This window comes from Arachis stenosperma, chromosome 3 (assembly GCF_014773155.1).
Source record: "Arachis stenosperma cultivar V10309 chromosome 3, arast.V10309.gnm1.PFL2, whole genome shotgun sequence".
NCBI classification, from domain to species: domain Eukaryota; kingdom Viridiplantae; phylum Streptophyta; class Magnoliopsida; order Fabales; family Fabaceae; genus Arachis; species Arachis stenosperma.
The window spans coordinates 55,911,571-55,937,657 of NC_080379.1; the positions used below are offsets into that span (position 1 = coordinate 55,911,571).

The window sequence follows — 26,087 nt, forward strand, 5'->3', positions numbered from 1 at the left end:
GGGGGGGGGGGCAAGTAGAGGCCTGAGCCCCCTAGTTTTTTTTAAAAAAAAGTAGTAGTCACTAGTTAGAAGCCCAACCTAATAAAAATAAAACATTAAAATTTAAAAAAATTCCTAAAACTAATTCTGTTTCTTCACCTTTCCTATTCTTTTCTAATCTTTTTGTTTCCTAACACGCGGCATCCTCAGTCCTCACAGGGTCATATCACTGCCATTTCCAGTCTCTAGTGAAGTCAAGGTATTTATTTTATTTTTCAATTCTTTTATATAATTACATAAAATTATTAATTAACAAAGTACATTGTTTTATTATAGAATAATTTAATTTTATTCTTTTGTATTTACATAGACAAATTATTGACCTATTTTAAAGATTTATTCTCTCTTATTTTTTATTTTATTTTTTAATAAAATTGATAGTGATTTAGTGAAAAAATTATTATTATTGATATTTAATTAATAAAATATACTTAGACTTTATTTATTCATGTAAGTATATAATTATTTGAGTTTTTTTCAGGTAAAAAGAAATTAGAACATTTTATGATAAAAAAATAAAGTAAAATTGATGCAATTTTTAAGAGAAATGTTACTGATAATGTTGGAGTTCAAACAAGTCAATCCTCTAATCCTATTTCACAAGAAGGTCAAGTAAGTGAACTCTCTAATCTTACTCAAAATACATATCAACATGAAACTAAAGTACCAAGACTAGAAAGAGATGTTGATATCTCTTTACTAGAAAGGGATCCAGGAAAGCGACGCCCAATTTGGCAGTATGATGTCAATGAACGTGATAAGATTCGTATAGCATACATAATAGCTGGGCCATACCAACCAACAAATATTAGCTATCCAGCTTCTGGTAATAACAATCACTGTCGATATTTTCAATCTTCTTGGTTTAAGAAATTTTCAAGTTGGTTAGAATATTCACCAGAAAAAGATGCTGCTTATTGTTTGCCTTGCTACTTGTTTGGTAAACATTATGATGCTCACAATGATGGAAAAAATGCATTTTCAGAGTTAGGATTTAGTAACTGGAAGAAAGTAAATCATGGGATAAATTGTGCATTTGTATGTCACGAGGATTCTATTCCTAATTCTCCCCATAATTTATGTGTGAAATCTTGTGATGATTTAATGGCTCAATCTAAGCATATAGACAAAGTTCTTGATAGGCATAGTGATGAAACTATTACAAATAACCGTTTAAGGTTAAAGACATCTATTAATGCTATTCGATGGCTTGCATTTTAAGCATGTGCATTTAGAGGCGATGATGAAAGTCCTGGATCTTTGAATAGGGGGAATTTTATTAAGTTAATTAAGCTTTTAGCTTCCTGTAATCAGAATGTTCATAATGTTGTCCTTGAAAATGCTCCTGGAAATGCTCAATATATATCTTCCAGTGTTCAAAAAGATATATTGCATATCTTTACTAGAAAAATGCGTGTAACAATTCGAGAAAAAATTGGTGATTCTAAATTTTGTATAATTATTGATGAAGCAAGAGATGAGTCAAAGCAAGAACAAATGTCTGTGGTTTTGAGATTTGTAGACAAGCACATTTGTGTTCAAGAAAGATTTTTTGATCTTATACATGTTTCTGATACATGTTCTTTGACATTGAAAACAGAAATTTCATTAGTTCTTTCTCGTCATAATCTTGATGTCCAAAATCTTAGGGGACAAGGGTACGATGGAGCTAGTAATATGCGTGGTGAATGGAATGGATTGTAAGCTCTATTTTTGAAAGATTACCCTTTTGCTTATTACATTCATTGTCTTGCTCATTGATTTCAATTAGCACTTGTTTCTGCAGCCAAAGAAGTTTGTTATGTTCATCAATTCTTTTCAAAACTTACACTAATTGTGAATGTTGTGACTGTTTCTCCTAAACGTCATGATCAGTTAAGGGTTGCTCAAGCAAATAATATTGCAAACTTAATTGCCAATGATCAAATTGTGACAGGTAGTGGACTTAATCAAATTGGTACTTTGCAAAGAGCTGGAGATACTAGATGGGTTCTCATTTGAATTCTGTACGTAGATTGTTATGCATGTTTGATGCTACTTGTGAAGTTCTTGAAAAAAACACCGAAGAAGGTAATTTCTTCACTCGTGGTGATGCTAGTGCTGCTTATGATGCTATCATATCCTTTGAAATTGTCTTTGTTTTGCATTTGATGAGAAATATTTTGGAAGTTAGTTATGATCTTTGTCAAGCTTTGCAACGAGAAAATCAAGACATATTGAATGCTTTAACTCTGGTTTCTACTACGAAAACTTTAATCCAAAGAATGAGAGAATCAAGTTGGGAGGATTTCATAAAAGAAGTTATATTGTTTTGTGAGAAACATGAAGTTGAAGTTCCTCATATGAATGCATTGCATATTCCTAGAAGAGGCCGGATTCACAAAATTGTTTATCAAATTTCAGTAGAGCATCATTACCGTGTTAATTTATTTATGGCTGTAATTGATACACAATTGCAAGAGCTTAATGGAAGATTCAATGATAATATGGTGGAATTGCTTACTTTAAGTTCAACTTTAGATCCCAAAGATAATTATAAGTTCTTCAGTGTCAACAAAGTATGTGAATTAGTAGAACGGTTTTATCCAGGTGACTTCAGTGACCAAGAGAAATTTCACATTAGAATGCAAGCTCAACATTATGAACTTGATGTTCCTAATCATGTTGAATTAACTAACTTGTGTACAATTTCGGAGTTATGTCAAGGATTAACGAAGACAGGAAAGTCTTTAACATATCCTTTGATTGATCGCTTGATTCGCTTGGTATTAACTCTCCCTATTTCAACTGCTACAACTGAGATATCTTTTTCAGTTATGAATATTGTGAAGAATAGACTCAGAAACAAAATGGAAGATGAATTGCTTGCTAATTGTCTTTTGATTTACATTGAGAAGAAGATTGCTAAAAGATTTGACACAGATTCTATTATCGATGAATTTTATGATATGAAGAATCGACGTGTATCACTTCGTTAATAAAAGGTACACCTTTTTTTCACTTTAAACATATGTTCTCTATCAATATATTTTTTGTAATGCATCTTACATTATAATTTATTTGCATATATTTTTTTATATTATATAAATTATTGGCCCCCCATGATAACATTCCTGAATTCATCTCTGGCCATAACAAGCCTCTACGGAATTCCATTTAGGAACTGAAATGTCAACCAAAAATCAAAACCTTATTATGGGAGGTTATGCATAACGGAATCCCAGTAAAACGAAGAATGCATGAAAGAATTGAGACGATGTCACCGTTATGTATGAGATGCAATTAGGAGAATAAGACAGAGCAATACTATTTGGTTATCTGTTGTCAGTCTCTGGCGGTTTGGAAGGAAGCAAAAGTGGAGCTCTCAGTTGTGAACGACAATACAGTGATGTGAAGATGGTGGCTGAAATTACTGGAAAGGACAAAACAAAGACAGCATGGTAGACAAATGATATTGAAGACTGTTCATCTCCTTTGGAGCATATGAAAGGCAAAGAATAAATTGATTTTTGAGGAAGAGAGTTGGTCTGCTACTCGAATAGTTGAAGCCGTGATGAGCATGTTGGAGGAGAGACAGCGCCTTGAAAAATCTGAAGAATTTGTTGTATGAAGAACACCACCTACTTAATTCTTTTTAGATTCGAGTTATTCATTCTACTTTCTCTTTTTACAATTTTTTTATTATTATTTAAAAATGGCCCTCTTAATCTTATCTGAGGTCCATAGTGGACCATATTATCTATTTTTCATTGAATAAAATCATAACTTTGATAAAAAAAAAGACCATATTTATTACGTAAATAATTATAACTTAATTTAAGTAAAACTAAACTCTTAAATGGTGATTTGAAAACTAACCTACTTATTAATAGATAACGTCTATAATATCTAAAATGCTCATAATGACTAAGTTTTACATAAAAAATTTTTAAATATTCTTTTCTAAAATCATTGCTTGAACTTTAGATTACATTCACTAACTTATTAGATATTTTTTAGATAGAGTAATGCTAAAGAGTTAACCTTTTTTTATTAATATTAGTAAAAGTTTTTAAAATTATTTTATTTATTTTAAATTTTATACTCTAAATTATAAATTTTTAATTTAAAATCCTAAATTATAAATTCTAAATGGATAAAGTAGTATTTTAGTTTTTAACCATTGGGGTGAATTTTATTTTGATCTCTAATGTTTTAATCATTCTATTTTTATTCCAAAACATTTAAAATGACATAAATGTTATCCCATCATCAAATTTTTTACTAACAATTAATAAAATTGATGTACTGTTAATAATGTTTTTGTTAAAGCTAAGTTTGTTCAACCACTTCTTCTACCTTCATCCTCAAACTCTTCTTGGAGAATTTACACCGTAAAAAGGAGAGGAAGAAGAAGTAAAAAAATGGAGTTTAGACTTATTGAGAGGATAACGGTGGAAAAGAAGATTGAGCAAACGTAGCTTTAATGAAAGCATTATTAAGAGTACATCAATTTCGTTAAGTGTTGGTAAAAGATTTGATAGTGGGATAATATTCATGCCATTTTAAATGTTTTAGAATAAAAATAAAACGATTAAAACGTTAGGGACCAAAATAAAATTTATCCCACACGTTAAAAACCAAAATAATACTTTATTTATTCTAAATCCTAAATTTTTCAAAAATAAATAAATATTGACAAACTAAAAATTAATTTTTTATATTTTTCTTTCAAATCTCAAAATCTATAAATTATATATTAAAAAACTAAATTTTTAATAAATTAAAATAATGTTAGATTGATATTAAAATTGATTACTAATATAGAATATATATTAAAATATAAAATATATATTAAAATTGATTAAATTATATATATATATAAAATGAGTGATTTGAGTGTCTAATTTTAATATATAAATAATATTTTTATAAATTAAAAAATATCTTGTACAAATCGAATCATTCCATTTATGTAATGAAACAATTAAAAAAATCAATGCATGAAATCACCCTGTGATCTTCTCGTGAATTGAAAATAAATATTTTAAACCGGTCCCTCCAATTTGACAATTTGCAAAACGGTCTCATCTTTGAAAAAATTCCAAAAAAAAACCTAACTTTTTAGGGACTTTATCCATTTCGGTCCTATAAGTAAAAAATAATTTAATTATTCTATTAGTTTTATAATTTTATTAAATTTTTAATTAAATTATTATATATTTTTTATTTATAATTAGATTTTTATATTATTTTAATTTTGTAATTAAATTTTTTTAATATAAAAATATTAGAATTAACTGAATATTTTTTTATAAATTTAAAATATTTATAATTAAAAATTTAATTAAATTTTTTACTACATATATTTTGATAAAATTATTAAATTAATTTCAATATTTTCAATATAAAATAAACATAATTACAAAAATAAAAATAATATAAAAATTCAATTAAAAAATATATAAAAATTTAATTAAAAATTTAATAAAATTATAATTAAACCTAAAAAAATTTAGCCAAAGATGTCGTGTAAATTTGGATTCTGCATCAGCCTATTTGTGCAATACTAAAGTTACCGAGCGAAACTTGCAATTTTGAGATTCTCATTTGTGAAGTATCAAATATCTTCGGAAGTGTTACGGAACGAAAGGCGTCTCCGACCAAACAGAAGGTTCCGAGGGTCAAACACAGAGAGTGAGAGTAGAAGCTTTGTTTTCAATCTTTTCATACCCTTTCTCTATCTCTTACCCTCACTCTCACTCTCATACATCTCAGAGGGGAAACAGACAAAGAACATCGAAGAAGCAAATCTTTCTTCAGACGGAAGTTGCGGATCCAAAAGGTCCAACCTAACCCTTAAAAATGCTAAATGTTCTTGAATTATTAAAGAGGGTTTCTTTTTCCTAGTCTTGTTTGGTTAATTTGTATGATTTTAAAGAAGGGAGGCTGAAAATGCATGTAATGGGCACCAATTTGCAATTCTTTATTTTTAATTGTATTTGAGATTTTGAAGTAGGTTTTGGATCATACTTGGTTGATGTTTTCAGGTGCCAAAACCGAATTAATTCAATGTCTTGGCCTGCTCCAGATGACGTCTTGCTCTCTACCTCCCTTGCCACGTACCTTGACAGTATGAATCTCTATCTTTCGCTTTTTTTGGTTGTTAAATTCTTTGCTTATTTCGAACTTATGCGATTGGTGTTTAAATATCATGTCTGAATCTTTTCTTATGATAGGAACTTGCTCCCAATTTTGGGTTCTTCATTTTATTTTATTTTGTTTTTGGGTTAACTCATGGATTGCTGTTTCATTCCGGATTTGTACATCACCTGGGGATTTCAGTAGTGATATATTTTTTTTAATTTTTATCTGTGCTGAAAAAGTTGTGGTGTCCGATTTCTGGTACTTATTTTGTGAGTGTAAGATATTTACTTGTAGTGCTTCGATATGAATCCATAGAATGCTGGATGAAAAGATGTATTTTAATAAATGAAGCTTTTTGTGGAATGGGGATATATTAATATGTATGATATGATTCCTAATGCAATGAGAATTGAAAGTTGAGAACTAGTTGGCACGCTGAGGGTTAGCGGCTTAGCGCAGGTTGTTCAAGTGGGCATTTGGGTCAAAGGGCTAGGTTTAGGTCATGGTAGTGGCTACATTATGTACCCAAAGTAGAGAGGACAGCTCTCCTGCATGGCTGCATCTACGTCTTGACACTTATTAAATTCTTCTTTAATATCAGTGAACATCTAACAAATATCCGAGTAAGAGATGACATAAAGGAACCTACTTTTAGAGCTCCCAGCCAGTTGTTTTAGTGGGTGATTTTCTGTGAGTATTTCTGTGTTTTTTCATCTTTTGGGAGGTTACTATCAATTACCAGTTTAATGTATGGCAACCAGTCATGGAAGTTCTGAACTCTAAAACAATGCTATAGATTGTTGCATTTCAGGGTATAAATAACACTCTGGTTCTATCACTCGAAAATGTTCAAAATCAATCTCTGTTTCTGACTTTCTGTACTACAGTTTGCGTTCTTTATCTGGAAACTTGGTTGTCTGGTGACATTATTTTATTATATGTATTTAGATTTGCATCTTCGGTTAAAGTGCACTGAATGGTGCGATATGGCAACTCATGACAAAATTTCTTACCAATTTATGTTATTTTTCACAGAAAAACTTCTTGTTCTCTTGAGAGATGGTCGAAAACTTTTGGGGTTATTGCGCTCTTTTGATCAATTTGGTAACGTATCTGTCCTATCTGCATCTTACATGTATCAATTCTGTTATTATTATTAGGTTAAATTAAGTTTTCGGTCTCTACACTACATTGATTTTTAAATTGATTTGTTCTATTTTTCTTTTGAATTGAGTCCTTGTGCTTGTAAATGTTTCTAAATAATTATCTCCCCTTTTCGCTCTGCTGTACCACTGTTAGCATTGAATTGAGCTAACATTTGTGGCTGAGAACATGAAAGGAGGGGGAAAGAAGTAAAGTGCTGCGATGGGCGGATGAAAGTGAAATAATGAACAATACAATCTTAGGCTTTTATTGGCTGTAAATACTTTTGTTGTTATGTGTTAAGGGGAGATCTAGAAGATGAAGATAACATAGATTAGTATTCCGTATAGAGAATTCATTTGTATTTGTCATGAAATGAAGTGGGATACTGTTTTCCATGTCATACTTCAATCAAGGGTCATACCTGAAGGTAATAACAAGGGATCTATTTAGAATTGTTTATATCAAGATAACATTTAGAGAGCAAAAACTTAATTTAACCTTATTATTATTTCTAATATTGACTGACATTGTGATGATGGCTATGTACAGCTAATGTTGTTCTTGAAGGTGCATGTGAGCGATTGATTGTTGGTGATCTTTATTGTGATGTCCCTTTAGGCTTATATGTGATTCGTGGAGAAAATGTTGTCTTAATTGGAGAGCTGGTGTGTTTTTGCTCATTTTATGTTATTTGACTACTATCAGTTACTTCACAAAAGGGTCTAAATAATGTTACTATCTTTTTATCAATGGATAGGATTTGGGTAAGGAGGAGCTTCCACAACATATGACTTGTGTGTCAGAGGCTGAAATACGAAAGGTAAATCCATCAATTAGTTAATAATCAGATAATTGGACATTTATTTCTCAATCATTAGTAGAAAAATTATAATTATGAATGGCCATGGACAAATTAAATCTTGTATGCAAATGCTGCTTGGGTTGTTTTTTATGCATCCTCTTGTATCGCTTACTGATGACTTGTAGCTAACTTTTTCCGAATTTCTGGGCTGTGGTGAGGGTTCTATGGTTAATTGAACCAGATAAAGCATAGCTGGAATTTTAGAATGTCTGGGAACTACTGGTTACTCTGGAATTTTCTTTTCTTTCTTTTTATGGACTATCAAGTGGGAATTTGTAAAGTCAACCAGTGCTTTTCACATGCAAGTTGCTGGTAGCAAATGACAGTAAATTTCCCTTCTAATTTTTTTTTCCCCTTATCTTAAGTTAAGTGTAAACCAAAATATTTGAAATCTGCCAGCTGCACTCTGCAGATTCCTCATTTGTCAAAGGAGGTTTACTAACTTGATTACATAAGACCACCACATTTTACTTATTCAAATTGAAGTCTGATTCCCCTGCCCCCAATTCTCAGTAGGAAAAGAAGTTTCTAATAAATCAAATTTCAAAATGTGGGCTTACACTTCAACCCTTGAGAGAAATTTTGCTTCCCTTCCATAATCTTTTTACTCTACTAGAATTATAGATAGCTGGACCTCCCTTTCCCACTGAAACAAACATTTTATGCAAACTATTTACACAACCTTTTGCTTCTGTGGATTTACAAAGTCTTTCAGAGGATGGAATTTCCGCTAAAGTTCTTTTAGGTCTCCTCCACCTCTTGATGTGATCATTCCCAATGCTGTATAGTCTAGTTTTAACCACTCATATATTTAAGCAACCTCATTTCTACACCATTAAACTTATGTGGATGTTTACTTTTACTGTTAAGATTCTGTCTCTCAATCCAATAACCATGACTTTATTGGAATTTTTTCATCTCAGATAATGCATGAAGCACTCTTCCATTTAGCCATCTGTTTTGTCTCTTTATCATTTTGGATAATGAACCAAGATACTTAGCTCTAGTGGGATGATGTTGTCTTCAATTATATTCTAAGTTTGAGTCTATATGTCTCTTAGGCTGGGTTTATTTTTAGAGACAGGACAGAACATAACACTGAGACAGAGACAATAGGACGAAGATATATGAGTACGAAGATATACATAAAATTATCTTTTTGTGTATTATGTACACTAATGTAATGTGAGTACGTAGGAGTACAGACGGAACTTGAAAAAAATGTTTGAAGAGGAAAAAATTTTAATAAAAAAATATATAATAGTATTTATATTAAAATAAAATTTATAAATATAATTATTTTATTTTTAAATTTATTATTAATATGTAGGAATACATATCGTTAAGATTAACAAAAAATAAATCTGAGTTTGATTAATAAAAAATTTTGTTTAGGTTAACAAGCCAAATTAATTTTAAATAAAAAATCAATTTTAAAAAAGAATCCGTTTTTACATAAAAAAAATTAGTTTTTGCACATAAAAATCTATTTTTATTTAGAAAACCAATTTTTTTTATCTAAAAACTGATTTTTCTTTTTAAAAAACTGATTTTTTTTAAATTATATAAAATCAATTACAACTTATAAATTATTTTTTAGTATTTTAAAAGATCAATTTTACTTTTAATAATATTTATCTTTCAAAAGTTTTAAGACTAATTATTTTTATTACAAATCAAATAATATAATACAAGGTTAAAATGGTATTGAAGTAAAAACGATAAGAAGGAAAGAATTATCCACCCATAAAAAATTCTACAAAAAGGAGAGAGTATCTAAAAAAAAGAGATAGAAAAAGAGCAGGAAGAAGAAAGTAGCTCTCTAAGAACAACGCAATAGGAAAAATAAGAAGGGGTAATAGTGAAATAATAAAAAATATTTATGAAAAAAATGGAAAACAAAATTTATAAAAAAATCTGTGTCCACTCTTCTAAATCCCGTGTCTATCATTGTCCTTAATAAAAGAGTGGACACAAAAGTATAAAAAACTGTCTCGGAGACAATGTGTTCAGTGTCCATGTCTCTGCTTCCAAATACTTTTTAAACATGTGTTGTCCGTGTCTGTGTCCTGTCTTCGAAAACAAACGCTACCTTACTGGACTTGCATTTCATATATTCTCTCTTACTTCAACCGTCCGTCAGCGCCTCAGCAGGGTGGGGGCATGAGGGTGGCCATCCGTCTGGGGAGTGGGGGCACGCGGCGCAGGCAGCCGAGGTGGCCGTCCGTCCGTAGGAAAGTGGGTGGGTGGGCGGCAGCCGAGGGGGACTGTCTGTCCCAGGGGTGGGGGTGGTGGCGGGCGAACGAGGGGGCTGTTTGTCCGGCTCTCCAACTCCTCTTCCTCCCTTGTCTCCTTTCTCTGTCATTCTCTTTGCTGTTGAGGGCGCCATCTGTTGCTTGAGGAAGAACAGAAGGAGCCGTTGCAGTATCTCCGCTGCAACATTGCCATTGCCTTCGGATGGCCCTCCTCTCCAGGTGGTTTCCTTTTCGATTTCTTCCTTCCTTCACTTGTTGGGACTCTTCTGTTACAGAACATTAGTCTTTTCTTTTCTTTTTTCTGGTTCATTCCTCTCTTTCATTTCCTCTCTAACTCTGAAGTTCTGAACCTCTCTTCTATCATTTATTTCATTCCTTTATTTCAATTTAGGTTATTAATGGCAACAATTTCCCTGTCATCCTCCTCTTTTAACCCCCCCCCCCTTTCCTTTATCCTTTCTTCCCATTGCCTTTACTCATCCCAGAGTACATTATCTCTTTGGAGGTCCATAAGGTCCATAAATTATTAGTATTATCTTGAGGTACCAGCCTTGCAACCCTATCACGAACCCAGTCCCTCTTCATGGCACTTTTAGTGTAAAGAAGGTTTTGGCGCAGTATTGAAACCCTGGCAAAGGACCATAGAATTTTCTACAGAAAACTAGATTTATGCAAATAGTCATCCATTTTCCATATGGTTTCTGCAACATGCATAATCTCTTAGAATGTAAGGTGTAATGTTATCCAAATGTCAAAGTAAGTTAGTGTCACATTTTATAATCTATAAAGGTCTTAGGTTTTGATGTTCCCCAAACTTTAGAGATATTAATGTCACATTTGAGAAATTAAGGGAAGATGTGTGCCATACCTCATAACCTAAGTCTTCACGGGGAGGTTAGTATAATTTTTTTATAATTCATTAGAATTTTTGGATCCTCATCGAGAGAATGATGTCATTGGAAAGCTGTTTGTTTATTTTATGCCAGATTATTTGAAAATAACTAGCATTATAACTTTGATATGCTAAAGTGTAACATTCTTTGTGCCTCCAATTAGTATCTTAAGCTTTTAATCTTTGATGGACCAATTTGATTGAAAAAATCTTTCATGGACGAATTTGAAGAATACCTTATCTTATAGGGACTAATTTGACTATTAACCCAATTATTACATTGAAGGAAAAGTTTGCGTAGTGCCTATTATGAAAAATGTGGTAGAATATCATTTTAGGTGGTTTGGTAATGTGATAAAGGCCCATAAAGGCTTTGGTAAAGAGAGTAGATCAAATCAAGGGTAATTGGCAATGAATTGAGATTTCAAAAAAAATCGTGTGTGAATTAGGAGATTTAAATTTTAATGGTTTAGAAGGGAAGCTTGGAGCAACAGTTGAATTGTCTTTGTGACTTCAAGGTCACAGGTTCAAGCTGTGGAAATAGCCACTAATGTAATCATCAGGTTAGACTGCGTACATTACACCCCTTGGGTGCGGCCTTTTCCTGGACCCTGCGTTAATGCGGGATGCTTGTGCACGCCCTTTAAATTTTAATGGTTTGATTGTAAACCTAATATATGATTTGGCACTTAAATCGTCTGATGCATATAAGTCCTAGTTGTGTCACATTGTCTGGTGTTTGCTCCAATTCCTCCGGGGAAAAGGAAATTTGAGCACGATCTCCAACTGAAAGCTAAAAGGACTATGTGGCCATTGCAAAATTGTATGCTGGCAAATTTGTTCATTATTTTTTTGACATGAATTAGCTTAATTTCATTTGGCTTACACTTCCAGGCTCAAAAGGCAGAAAGGGATGCTACCGATCTAAAGGGCACCATGAGGAAAAGGATGGAGTTCCTTGATTTTGATTAAACTATCCTGCCATCTTACCAGTCAAGCTGGTCCATCTGCAAATTTTAATGCAGCTGTGGCTCGTTTTCGATCGTGGGGATGGAAGAATAATTTACGATAGGATGCGCCATTTGTCGTCGTGGAAACTGGCACGATAGGAAATTAGATTTCTTGGCAGCTAGATCTTTTTTGTAGCAGAGGCCATGAAAGTAAATTGTGACTTTCTGGCTTCTCTAAAGAGAAGCTGACAATTATCATGCCCCTTTCTGCATGTAGTTTTCATGCTAATGCATGTGGGGGTATGTGTTATTATTGTGCACTTAAAATTTTAGTTTGGTTTTAGAAAATGATTTATAGTGAAGATGTTATTAATCAGTGTTTATGATCATCATCATTTACAATGCTCTTTTCAGAACGACTAATGTCGATTGTTTTTGGTCTGTTCTCCGTTGGTGAGAATAACACTATTATCTTTTGTTGTATGTATGACAATATCAAAGTAACTATTAGACGCTGCATCTGCTATTAGTATCACAAAATTGGGCATGGAGTTAATATAAACATTATAATGAATATTGAAAAAAAATCCATGGATTTAGTATAAACAACAAAGTCTGATTTACTAGGTGAGTTGAGCTATATGAATCAAATGTCATTGAATTTTATTATATATGTTTATAATGAGATTGTTTATACATAGATCATTTTTTATAATCTCATGTATGGTTTTCTTTTATTTTGTCTCTTGTTTATCCTTCATCTCATTTACCATTTTAATGGGATGTTTTTTCGATCTTTTTTCCTAAACCACTTAAAGATGTTCAATAAAAGGCACTACTACTATTAGAAATGCAGAAGTTGTTTGGATTATAAGAGTATTTACATTAAAAAATAAAATTGAACTCATGTTTAGTGGAGACATTCCATACACTAGTAAAATAAACATTCGATATATGTATTGTTTACATTGTTTAATATTTTCATTGTTCACCTATACTTTTCCATTTAGAAAAGAGAGAGAATGTAAAGAGAAAAATGAAGGAGAAAAAATGTACTAACTTGATCATGTTGTTTCATAAAATTTTAAAGACTGAGATCCTGTGATCATTAACACAACACAACACACTTGTAATTATAAACTAGGCTTACAAAAGTGAGACACTAATATGGGTGAAAAAATTATCATTTGAATTTCACCTTGTTACACAAAATGACAAAACCACCTCTTAGTACAAAGGCCTGTAATAATTCCCTTACCTACGAAAGGCAACTTGAGCTAAAAGCTAAGCTTTATGGACATAACAAGAAGAAGCTTGTTTTTAATAATTTTTTATTATTTACACTTGAACCTCCTCTATCCTTCTAATGGCTTCCTTCATGGCAAGTCTTTTGTCAGGATTGCTCTCAGTGCAATCAGCACCAATGTGGATAAGCTGCAACATCTGAGTTTGCGATCCCATGTTCCCTTGCAACTCTGGATCGATGAGTTCTTCTTCCCTGGACTCGGAAATCGCCGTGAATACCCGTTGAACAACATCAGTGCCACCCTTTCCATTGCTATGATACTGGGAAGGGAACTTGCCGGTAATGATCTCGAGGATGAGGACACCGAGGCAGTAGACGTCGGTCTTCTGGGAGACCTTTTGGTACTGAATATAGTCAGGGGATTTGTAGGCGAACATGGCTTGAACGGCGGCCGTGGGGTTGATGAGTGGGTGGAATCCGAAGTCACCTAAGAGAGGCTCATAGTCATCACTGAGGAGGACATTGCTGGACTTGAGGTTTCCATGGGGAAGGTCATAGGTGGAAAATTGAGTGTAGAGGTATGACAACCCTCTTGCTATTCCCTTCACAATCTTTAACCTGGTCGGCCAGTTCAACTCTGCATGGGCTGTTCCTCTGTCACCTGAAATAAAAATAATCAAAATAGTTTCTACATTCCTTTAAATGTTAATAAAGAGATGCATAGCATACCATGCAAGACATAAAGCAAGCTGCCTTTGGGCATATACTCAGTAACGAAGAGCTTCTCCTCCCGACGGTAATGGTAAGCCAAAGGCCCCAATATATTCTTATGCCTCATCCTCCCAAACTGCCTCATCTCAGCGTCAAACACATCCCTTCCCATTTTGTTCATATCCCTCATCCTCTTCACCACCACCGACAGCCCGTTCGTCATCGCCGCCTTGTACGCCGATCCCAGCCCCCCATTCCCCAGCACCTCCGCCGACGCCTTCATCAAATCCTGCAGCCCAAACACCCCTCTCTCGTCGTTCACCATTACAAGGTCCCCCATTCCCCCTCCCTTCCCCCGCGCCCCTCCTTTGTTCGAATCCCCTCTCTTTGCCATCCCCACCGACCCCTCTCCCTCCGGCGCCCTGTAGCCGTTCGTACTCGTCACGTGAATGTCCACCATCGAATCCACACTGTTTATTCTCCCCATCAACCCGAACTCATCGTTCCTCCGCCGCGCCTTTACGAACACGAACACAAGCGCTGCCACTGCAGCCAAGAACAGAAACAGGATAATCTTCATGCCCCACCCTGGCCCTGACCCTTGATTCTTATCAAGCGGTGGTAACGTGTAGGATGACGAGGAAGGCAAGCCACTACTATCGCAGCTTCTCCTCAACGGCTTCCCGCAAAGCTTCTCGTTCCCGGTACCAGCAAACGCATTCTCACCGAACCTAGCCAGCGCTTCCGGTATAGGACCTTCGAGGTTGTTGTAGGACGCGTTGAACGAGGTCAAATCTTCCTTCACAGCGGGTATCCTTCCGGTGAAGTGGTTGTTCTCGATGTGAAGCTCTTTGAGAAGCGCTAGCTCCATCAAAGATTCGGGTATCTGGCCAGAGAAGTTATTCGAGTCGATCCAAACTTTCTTTAGGGAAGTCAATTTGGAGAAGAAATCGGAAGGGATGGGCCCGGAGAATTGGTTGTAGGAGAGCAAGAGGACTTTGATGGCGCCGAGCCTGCTGAAGTCAGGGATTGGGCCCGTGAAGCTGTTGTTGGTGAAGCTTAGGGTCCTGAGCCCGGGGATCTCGGCAAGAGCGTCTATGTTGATGGTACCAGACAAGCCCATGTCAGAGAGGCGAATGCCCATTACCATGCCGTCGACGCACATCAGGCCCATCCAGTTTTCGCAAGGTGACGTGTTGGGTTCCCACGTGTACAGCACTCGATCACCGTTGGTGAAGGATTGTTTAAGCTTTTGAAGGGACTCCGCGTCGCCTGAGAGAGACAGTGGGAGGCTGTAGAGAGAGACAGCAATGAACAAGAACACGTAGAAAACGTGACTGCGGCGGTTGTGGTTGTTAGAGCGAACAGCGGCCATTATTTTTTCTTATTAATTTAATTTATTGGTAATGCCGAGAGCCTTTGAGGGAATGTGTGTGTGTTTGTTAGACGTTAGAGGCTCTTGGGTTTGAGAATGGACCGCTGCTCGGAGAGGTTGAGGTTAAAGTATTTGGTTTCTTCCTGTTGTCTATGAAGATGAAGATTTTTTAGGGGTCTAATTTGTTGCCCCTTTGTTTTGTTGTTTTGTGTGTGCGCGCCATGTTGGGGGAAAGGGTGGGGTTTGGAGGGAGGGGGAGAGAGAGTGTGCGTGGGGTGGAATTGGTGATGATGGTGTTGTTGCCAGAATTACCATGTAATGTGCTAAGAATAGATGGTCAGAGGAATAATATTCGGAGATGATATAGATAGACCGGGATTGGAGGGGGTGTGCGTGCAATATTTTGTTTGTTTTGCCGTAGACCGGTGACATAATGCATTGCAGGATATATATCTCTTTGGAAATTAAGGAAAAAATTTGGACTTTTTTAGGTAGATAATAATTTTTATAAATAATATAAATAATAAATTTTAAAATTAATTTAATAAACTAAAAAAATACTATTTACACACTTAGGAAATTAAGCATCCAATTATTGTTAATTGTACATGAGTAAATCGAATCAAAAGAAATAATTATCCAATTAAAAATAATCATCATAATTATTTGCATACATATTGAATTAAACATTCGACATATTCATTATTCACATTATTGTTTAGTATTATCATTGTCTACCTATACTTTTTTAAAAAATTTTCAGTTTTAAAATCAAACAATGGCATTTCAAGTTGCTACGTAGTTGTTACATATCTAAATTTTTTTAACAACTAAATTTAATTAAATTGATACACACTCCAACTTCAAGTCATTTTATATCCTTCTTCTTCTTTGTGTTCTTCCTTTTTTTTCTTTTGCGTGTGTCTATATTTTTTCACGTTTCTTCTTCTTTGTGAGTTTTTTATCCATCGACATTCTTTTATTGTTGCAGTTTTTTTTTACTCATTTTTTTAGTAATTGATTTTTCTTCTCTTTTTTCAGCTTTATTTCTCTTAAAAGAATGAAACAAAGAAGAATGATGAGAAAACGAAATAAAAAAAAAAAGATAAAGAAGATAAAGATGAAAAAGAAGAAGAAGAAAAAGATGAAAAAGAAGAAGAAGTAGCAAATGATGAGGAGGAAGAAGAGGAAGAATTTTGAATTATGCAGAATTCATCAGAACAAATAACACCAAAATTTTTTAACAATAATATATAAATTTCTTAATTTTTACTCCAAAATTTTGTTACAAAAGTATAAACATATCTTTTTTAATGTTGTATTTTTTTCATTTTATTCTTCTTTATTTATCTTTTTTCTGTTGCTTTTATTTCTTCTTTTTAGAAGCATTGCTTCTCATATTAAATTTGAATGAACACGTTTGTAATGTATTGAAATCTTATTTAGTTGAATGAATGTAGGGTTCTTCATCTTCCTAGTGACTTTGTAGTATTATGTATTTCTTTTTCTTCTTTATTTGATTTTTTCTTGTTTTTATTCTTGTTAAGAGAGTAAAACAAAAAGAATCATGAGAAAGTAAAACAAGAAGGAAAAGATAAATAAAAAACGAAGATGATGATAATGAAGAAGGAGAAGGAGGAGTTTTGAATTATCATTAAGTAATTTTAGTGCATTCTAGATTTAAATAAGATGTACTTTTGATCTGTGCTTATTTTGGATTCAGTTCGTTTGTGTGACAACATCATTAAGTAATTTTAGTGCATTTTAGATTTAAATACAGTGCACTTGGTCTATGCTTATTTTGAACCGAATTTGTTCGTATATCGTCAGTAATTTCGGTGCATTCTTAATTTAATTTCGGTGCATTTTGGATTTAAGTAAGGTATACTTTTAGTATGACTTTATTTTGAACTGAGTTTGTTTACGTGTCACCAACATTAAGAAATTTCAGTGCATTTTGAATTTAAAGTGTTATACATATAAGAAGAAGACGACGATAATGATAATAATGATGATGGAGTAGGAGGTGATAGATGGAAGAAGAAAAGGAAGGAGGAGATTAAAGAAATTCAAATGAGAAAAGAAGGAGGAGGAAGAGGAAATGGAGGTGGTGGCACGGTGGTGGTGACAATAACAATAATAAAAGAGAAAGATGAAGAAAAATAAGGAGAAGAAGAAAATGACGACGATGACAATAATGATAACGATGATAATAATAACGTTGATGATAAAAATGGAGGAGAAGGAAAAGCAAAAGAAGGAGAAAAAATTTAAATGGAGGAAGATGAGGAGAAAGTGGATGAGGAGGAGGAGGAAGTGGCAGTGGTGATAGTGACGGCAATGATAATAATAAAAGAAAAAGAAAAAGATGCAATAGCAACATGGGAGGAGAAGAAAAAAATGAGGCAACAGCAACATATGGATACAAAACGAAGCGTGTGTGAATTTAAAATCCTTGATAACACTTTAGTTAGACTTGGTTAAATATTTTATTTGATAGTTAAGCTTTTCTCTTTTTAAGATATATTTATTAGCCAATACTATGATGTTACGTGGCTTGGGTATATAGATAACGAATGTTTTTCTTTACTTCTTTTTATCATTCAAAAACAACACATAAATTTCCATATTTTAGTCTTTTTCAATAATTTGCAATTTATTAGTGATGAATTAAAATTAAATTATTTTACTTTTTTATTAGAGACCAACTACCTTAAATAAAAAAAATAGTATTGTCCCAAATTATAGAACCAAAAGTGAAAAATATTAGTCCACTTTCATTTTACATTAAAGTGTAAGCATAATTATTAATTAGAGATAATTCTAATTTTTTTAGTTTAAATAAATAAATATATTATCCAATTCAATATATTGATCTATTTTTTTAAAATTCAATTAATGTGCTTCTACTTTTGTCACACTACCGATGAGATTGTAGTTGAGAAAGGAGCTTGGGTAAAAGTAAAGAAGTTTTTTTAGCTTTTACATGAGAGCATTGCCTTTATTTATTTGGGTTAGGTTGTGTTACACTAGCAAAGAATGGGATGGTACCTATAAATTTATAACTTTCAAACTTTTTTTGAAATTAAAAAATAAAATTGTTATATATATTTATTTTAGAATAATTATTTAAATTAATTTCTAAAATTTTTTAAGTTGGACACTTTAATCTTTTAGATTTTAAAATACATGAAACAACCCCTAAGAACATGGATTTTTTATTTAAATAAATAAAAAATGTATTAATTACCGAAATAAATAATTTTAAAAATATTTACCGTTTTGCGTTTCCCAATCATATCTCGTTTACACTGTAAACGAGATGACATTTCATGTATCTCGTTAACAGTGTAAACGAGATATGACACGTCAGCCGCATCGTGTCTATCTCATTTACAGTGTAAAAGAGATAGACCTTATCTCATTTACAGTAACGAGATAAGGCTGAGGGTCGCCTATAAGTATAAGTCGTTTACATACATTTTCTGGACCCCACTTTGACCTAGTCAAACTCTTTCTCCCCTCTTTTAATATTTTCCTTCCATATCTAAGTCCGAGACGGTGATGGCACGCCAGGCGGACAACGACGGTGACATCAATAGACTAAACGAGAATTTACATTATGTTGGGGCGGACGACTTTGAGGTTAGTTGCGTTATGTTCAGTTAATCTAAGTATATGGACATTGCTAGGGTAGTCTCGTAGTGACAAACACTGAGTAAGATGCTTTAGGGTTAGGACTGTATGATGAATTTAGAACAATATTTGCTTGTCTAAGATTGGTATTACTTAATTAGGATTTGCTTACCCACATAAGTAAGTTAGAGACAGATATAGAGTAGACACATGATAGTATGTTACTAAGTAGGAGTAGTACTTTGTTCCTTAGTAGAGTAGAAAAATGTAATATTATGTATGTATAGATTAAAAATTTATTTTTCATTCCGCAGAGCCCTCGCCTTCTATTGCCCCAGCGAGTTAGCCATACCCTTCCTCCACCCGACGCCATCGTCCCGTATCTGCTTGAGGCTGGATTCGGCGACACGGTGCCGCTCAAGGACTTCACATTTGAGAATTTCCTGATTTCGGCACTCGTGGAGCGATGACGTCCGGAGACGCACACATTTCATCTTCCGTGGGGTGATGTCACTATCACCCTGCAGGACGTGGCGTACCACCTCGGCCTACGTGTACACGGGAATCCCGTTGGGGGGGGGGGATGATGAATCCACATTTCATGGTATTTATTTGATTTAATTAGGTGGATTTCATCAACTTTTCTTGCATTTATCCATTGAAATAGCATAGTTTCATAATTTCTCCCTAAATTGTGCTTGAAAGTGAAAAATGATTTTTAACCTTTATAATTGCTAAATTTTATTCACTTTAATTTCATTTGACGCCTTGATGTGTTTGTTGAGTAATTTCAAGCTTAAAAGGCAAGTATGGATTGAAGAAGTGGAAAGAAAGCATGCAAAATGGGAGAATTCAAGAAATGAAGGATTTGTAAAGCTGCCAGCCCTGACCTCTCGGTACTAAAGTGATCATAACTTAAGCTACAGAGGTCCAAATGAAGCGGTTCCAGCGGCATTGAAAATCTAACGTCCGGGACTTCAAAATGATATATAATTTGCTATGGTAGACATAAGTTGAAGTGTGCGTACCCACACAATTTGTGCGTACGTAGAGGTCAGAAAACAGCAAGTGTGGAGACACACACATCTGTGCGTCCGCACAGGTCCTGGCACGTGAGCTCTGATGCATGAAAACTTGTCTCTCAACAAATTTTCCTTCGGAAAGTATACCGAATTGTCGTCAAGTAAAACTCACAATAGAGTGAGGTCGAATCCCACAAAGATTGATTAGTCAAGCAACTTTAGTTAGAAGAATATGCTAGTTGAGCTAAACAGAATTTAGATTGAGATACAGAAATTTAAAAAACTGGAAAGTAAATAACAGAAATTAAAGTGCAGAATCTTAAATGGGGATTTGGGGTAATGAGCATGAAATTAAATGGCAGAAAGTAAAGATAATGGGTAAGATTAGAAATGGGAAAATCGTTGGGTTCAGGAGATGTTGCATTCTCCAGATCAAGTTCATTCTCATCTCTTCCTCAATCAATGCATTCATTGATCTCCTTGGCAATCTTAAGTGATTGGATCCCAATTCCTTGGCAATCCAATCTCTCTAAGCTTGAACAATTGCCCAATTCCTTGATTTAATTGCTCATGGGAAGAGATGAAGTGTGGTCACTGATTATACCACATGCATTTCCAAATCAAAGTGTTGGGAGGATTACATGTCACTATATCCGCCCAGACCCCAATTTGGTCCAACATGAGAAAGCATTTCTAGCATGATCTTTGGTGCACGAAATTGTGATCTCTACTTTTCACAACTCAAACAATCCCCGGTAATGGCTCCAAAAACTTGGTGCTCAATACCATGGTCTAAACATAATTTCACAACTTCGCACAACTAACCAGCAAGTGCACTGGGTCGTCCAAGTAATAAACCTTACGCGAGTAAGGGTCGATCCCACGGAGATTGTTGGTATGAAGCAAGCTATGGTCATCTTGTAAATCTCAGTCAGGCAGATTCAAATGGTTATGGATGATATATGAATAAAGCATAAAACAAAGATAGAGATACTTATGTAATTCATTGGTGAGAATTTCAGATAAGTGTATGGAGATGCTCAGTCCCTTCCGTCTCTCTGCTTTTCTACTGTCTTCATCCGATCCTTCTTACTCCTTTCCATGGCAAGCTGTATGTTGGGCATCACCGTTGTCAGTGGCTACAGTCCTGTCCTCTCAGTGAAAATGTTCAACGCACCCTGTCACGGCACGGCTAATCATCTGTCGGTTCTCAATCAGGTTGGAATAGAATCCATTGATTCTTTTGCGTCTGTCACTAACACCCAGCCTTCAGGAGTTTGAAGCTCGTCACAGTCATTCAATCATTGAATCCTACTCAGAATACCACAGACAAGGTTTAGACCTTCCGGATTCTCTTGAATGCCGCCATCAATTCTAGCTTATACCACGAAGATTCCGATTAAGGGATCCAAGAGATATCCACTCAATCTAAGGTAGAACGGAGGTGGTTGTCAGGCACACGTTCATAGGTGAGAATGATGATGAGTGTCACGGATCATCACATTCATCAAGTTGAGGAACAAGTGATATCTTAGAATAAGAACAAGCTGAATTGAATAGAAGAACAATAGTAATTGCATTAATACTCGAGGTACAGCAGAGCTCCACACCTTAATCTATGGTGTGTAGAAACTCCACCGTTGAAAATACATAAGAACAAAAGTGATCATTGGCTTCGGCCCCAGAGAGGGAACCAGAAGAACCAAGATGATCTAAGAACTAGACATCCAAAGATGAAAAAACAATAACAAAAGGTCCTATTTGTAGAGAACTAGTAGCCTAGGGTTTACAGAAATGAGTAAATGACATAAAAATCCACTTTCGGGCCCACTTGGTGTGTGCTTGGGCTGAGCATTGAAGCTTTCATATGTAGAGACTTTTCTTGGAGTTAAACGCCAGCTTTTGTGCCAGTTTGGGCGTTTAACTCCCATTCTTGTGCCAGTTCCGGCGTTTAACGCCGGGCAGTTTTGAGCTGATTTGGAACGCCGGTTTGGGCCATCAAATCTTGGGCAAGGTATAGACTATTATACGTTGCTGGAAAGCCCAGGATGTCTACTTTCCAACGCCGTTGAGAGTGCGCCAATTGGGTTTCTGTAGCTATAGAAAATTCACTTCGAGTGCAGGGAGGTCAGAATCCAACAGCATCTGCAGTCCTTTTCAGCCTCTGAATCAGATTTTTGCTCAGGTCCCTCAATTTCAGCCAGAATATACCTGAAATCACAGAAAAACACATAAACTCATAGTAAAGTCCAGAAAAGTAAATTTTAACTAAAAACTAATAAAAATATACTAAAAACTAACTAAAACATACTAAAAACATACTAAAAACAATGCCAAAAAGCGTACAAATTATCCGCTCATCACAACACCAAACTTAAATTGTTATTTGTCCTCAAGCAACTGAAAATCAAATAAGATAAAAAGAAGAGAATATGCAATGAATTCCAAAAACATCTATGAAGATCAGTCTTAATTAGATGAGCGGGGCTTTTAGCTTTTTGCCTCTGAACAGTTTTGGCATCTCACTTTATCCTTTGAAATTCAGAATGATTGGCTTCTATAGGAACTCATAATCTAGATAGTGTTATTGATTCTCCTAGTTAAGTATGATGATTCTTGAACACAGCTACTTTATGAGTCTTGGCCGTGGCCCAAAGCATTCTGTCTTCCAGTATTACCACCGGATACATACATGCCACAGACACATAATTGGGTGAATCTTTTCAGATTGTGACTCAGCTTTGCTAGAGTCCCCAATTAGAGGTGTCCAGGGTTCTTAAGCACACTCTTTTTGCCTTGGATCACAACTTTATTTTTTTCTTTTTCTTTTTCTTTTTTTTTTTTTCGTTTTTCTCTTTTTTCCCCTTTTTTTTCTTTTTTTTTGTATTCACTGCTTTTTCTTGCTTCAAGAATCATTTTTATGATTTTTCAGATCCTCAGTAACATATCTCCTTTTTCATTATTCTTTCAAGAGCCAACATTCATGAACAACAAATTCAAAAGACATATGCACTGTTTAAGCATACATTCAGAAAACAAAAGTATTGCCACCACATCAAAATAATTAATCTGTTATAAAATTCAAAATTCATGCAATTCTTCTCTTTTTCAATTAAGAACATTTTTCATTCAAGAAAGGTGATGGATTCATAGGACATTCATAACTTTAAGGCATAGACACTAAGACACTAATGATCACAAGACACAAACATAGATAAACATAAGCATAAAATTCGAAAAACAAGAAAATAAAGAACAAGGAAATTAAAGAACGGGTCCACCTTAGTGATGGCGGCTTGTTCTTCCTCTTGAAGATCTTATGGAGTGCTTTAGCTCCTCAATGTCTCTTCCTTGTCTTTGTTGCTCCTCTCTCATGATTCTTTGATCTTCTCTAATTTCATGGAGGAGGATGGAATGTTCTTGGTGCTCCACCCTTAGTTGTCCCATGTTGGAACTCAATTATCCTATGGAGGTGTTGATTTGCTCCCAATAGTTTTGTGGAGGAAAGTGCATCCCTTGAGGCATCTCAGGGATTTCATGATGAGTGGGATCTCTTGTTTGCTCCATCCTTTTCTTAGTGATGGGTTTGTCCTCATCAATGGGGATGTCTCCCTCTATGTCAACTCCAATTGAATAACAGAGGTGACAAATGAGATGAGAAAAGGCTAACCTTGCCAAGGTAGAGGACTTGTCCGCCACCTTATAAAGTTCTTGGGCTATAACCTCATGAACTTCTACTTCTTCTCCAATCATGATGCTATGAATCATGATGGCCCGGTCTATAGTAACTTCAGACCGGTTGCTAGTGGGAATGATTGAGCGTTGGATAAACTCCAATCATCCCCTAGCTATGGGCTTGAGGTCATGCCTTCTCAATTGAACTGGCTTCCCTCTTGAATCTCTCTTCCATTGAGCGCCCTCTTCACAGATGTCTATGAGGACTTGGTCCAACCTTTGATCAAAGTTGACCCTTCTAGTGTAAGGGTGTTCATCTCCTTGCATCATGGACAAGTTGAATGCCAACCTTACATTTTTCGGACTAAAATCTAAGCATTTCCCCCGAACCATTGTAAGCCAATTCTTTGGGTTCGGGTTCACACTTTGATCATGGCTCTTGGTGATCCATGCATTGGCATAGAACTCTTGAACCATTAAGATTCCGACTTGTTAAATAGGGTTGGTAAGAACTTCCCAACCTATTCTTCGGATCTCATGTCGGATCTCCGGATATTCACTCTCTTTGAGTTTGAAAGGGACCTCGGGGATCACCTTCTTCAAGGCCACAAATTCATAGAAGTGGTCTTGATGCACCCTTGAGATGAATCTCTCCATCTCCCATGACTCGGAGGTGGAAGCTTTTGCCTTCCCTTTCCTCTTTCTAGAGGTTTCTCCGGCCTTAGATGCCATAAATAGTTATGGAAAAACAAAAAGCAATGCTTTTACCACACCAAACTTAAAAGGTTTGCTCGTCCTCGAGCAAAAGAAGAAAGAAGAGAGTAGAAGAAGAGGAAATAGAGGAGATAGAGATGGCTTTGTGGTTCGGCCAAAGGGGAAGAAGTAGTGTTTAGGTTGTGTGAAAATGAAGGGCTGAAGATGGGTTTATATAAGGTGGAGAGAGGGGTAGGGTTCGGTTATGAATGGGTGGGTTAGGGAGGGAAAGTGGTTTGAATTTGAATGGTGAGGTAGGTGGGGTTTTATGAAGGATAGATGTGAGTGGTGAAGAGAAAGATGGGATTTGATAGGTGAGGGGTTTTTGGGAAAGAGGGGTTGAGGTGATTGGTGAATGGGTGAAGAAGAGAGAGAGTGGTGGGGTATATGGGGATCCTGTGGGGTCCACAGATCCTGAGGTGTCAAGGAAAAGTCATCCCTGCACCAAGTGGCGAGCGAAAATGCTCTCTATGCCAATTTTGGCGTTAAACGCCGGGCTGGTGCCCCTTTCTGGCGTTTAACGCCAGCTTCTTGCCCTTTCCTGGCGTTTAACGCCAGTCTGGTGCCTCTTTCTGGCGTTAAACGCCCAGAATGGTGCCAAACTGGGCGTTAAACGCCCATTCGCTACCCTTACTGGCGTTTAAACGCCAGCAAGATCTTCCTCCAGGGTGTGCTGTTTTTCTTTCTGTTTTTCATTCTGTTTTTGCTTTTTCAACTGATTTTGTGACTTCTCATGATCATCAACCTACAGAAAACATAAAATAACAAAGGAAAAACTAGATAAATATAACATCCCAACAAGCGCTTCTTTAATGTCAGTAGCTTGACAGTGGGCTCTCATGGAGCCTGACAGATACTCAGAGCAATGTTGGAACCTCCCAACACCAAACTTAGAGTTTGAATGTGGGGGTTCAACACCAAACTTAGAAGTTAGTTGTGGCCTCCCAATACCAAACTTAGAGTTTGAATGTGGGGGCTCTGTTTGACTCTGTTTTGAGGGAAGCTTTTTATGCTTCCTCTCCATGGTGACAGAGGGATATCCTTGAGCCTTAAACACAAAGGATTCTTCATTCACTTGAATGATCAATTCTCCTCTGTCCACATCAATCACAGCCTTTGCTGTGGCTAGGAAGGGTCTGCCAAGGATGATGGATTCATCCATGCACTTTCCAGTCTCTAGGACTATGAAATCAGCAGGGATGTAATGGTCTTCAATCTTTACCAGAACATCCTCTACAAGTCTATAAGCTTATTTTCTTGAATTTTCTGCTATCTCTAGTGAGATTCTTGCAGCTTGTACCTCAAAGATCCCTAGCTTCTCCATTACAGAGAGAGGCATGAGGTTTACACATGACCCTGAGTCACACAGAGCCTTCTTGAAGGTCATGGTGCCTATGGT

General features: G+C 35.3%; 3 protein-coding genes across 3 annotated transcripts; 2 read left to right on the plus strand and 1 right to left on the minus strand.

The window, feature by feature from the left end:
- Positions 1-2,024: 2,024 nt before the first annotated feature.
- Positions 2,025-3,017, plus strand: LOC130966148 (uncharacterized). Its single transcript, XM_057890916.1, has one exon. It carries the CDS (start codon positions 2,025-2,027, stop codon positions 3,015-3,017), a length of 993 nt encoding a protein of 330 aa, XP_057746899.1.
- Positions 3,018-5,626: 2,609 nt separating this feature from the next.
- On the plus strand, positions 5,627-12,780 carry LOC130970121 (sm-like protein LSM1B). The gene is made up of 7 exons (XM_057896115.1): positions 5,627-5,715; positions 5,797-5,863; positions 6,069-6,151; positions 7,201-7,269; positions 7,861-7,976; positions 8,069-8,131; positions 12,215-12,780. The coding sequence occupies exons 3-7, from the start codon at positions 6,091-6,093 to the stop codon at positions 12,290-12,292; spliced, it is 387 nt and encodes a 128-aa protein (XP_057752098.1). The 5' UTR covers positions 5,627-5,715; positions 5,797-5,863; positions 6,069-6,090; the 3' UTR covers positions 12,293-12,780.
- A 594-nt stretch (positions 12,781-13,374) lies between these two features.
- Positions 13,375-15,915, minus strand: LOC130970399 (pollen receptor-like kinase 3). The gene is made up of 2 exons (XM_057896474.1): positions 14,246-15,915; positions 13,375-14,177 (listed from the first exon to the last, which is right to left on the minus strand). The coding sequence occupies exons 1-2, from the start codon at positions 15,600-15,602 to the stop codon at positions 13,609-13,611; spliced, it is 1,926 nt and encodes a 641-aa protein (XP_057752457.1). The 5' UTR covers positions 15,603-15,915; the 3' UTR covers positions 13,375-13,608.
- Between the last annotated feature and the right edge of the window lie 10,172 nt (positions 15,916-26,087).

Excerpts from the sequence above, each read along its gene's own strand:
- LOC130966148 (XM_057890916.1), top strand. The coding sequence starts at position 2,025 with ATGGGTTCTCATTTGAATTCTGTACGTAGATTGTTATGCATGTTTGAT.
- LOC130970121 (XM_057896115.1), top strand. The coding sequence starts at position 6,091 with ATGTCTTGGCCTGCTCCAGATGACGTCTTGCTCTCTACCTCCCTTGCC. Across the intron at positions 6,152-7,200 it reads CCTTGCCACGTACCTTGACA|AAAAACTTCTTGTTCTCTTG; the intron begins GTATGAATCTCT and ends TATTTTTCACAG. Across the intron at positions 7,270-7,860 it reads GCGCTCTTTTGATCAATTTG|CTAATGTTGTTCTTGAAGGT; the intron begins GTAACGTATCTG and ends GGCTATGTACAG.
- LOC130970399 (XM_057896474.1), bottom strand. The coding sequence starts at position 15,602 with ATGGCCGCTGTTCGCTCTAACAACCACAACCGCCGCAGTCACGTTTTC. Across the intron at positions 14,178-14,245 it reads CTTGCTTTATGTCTTGCATG|GTGACAGAGGAACAGCCCAT; the intron begins GTATGCTATGCA and ends TTTTTATTTCAG.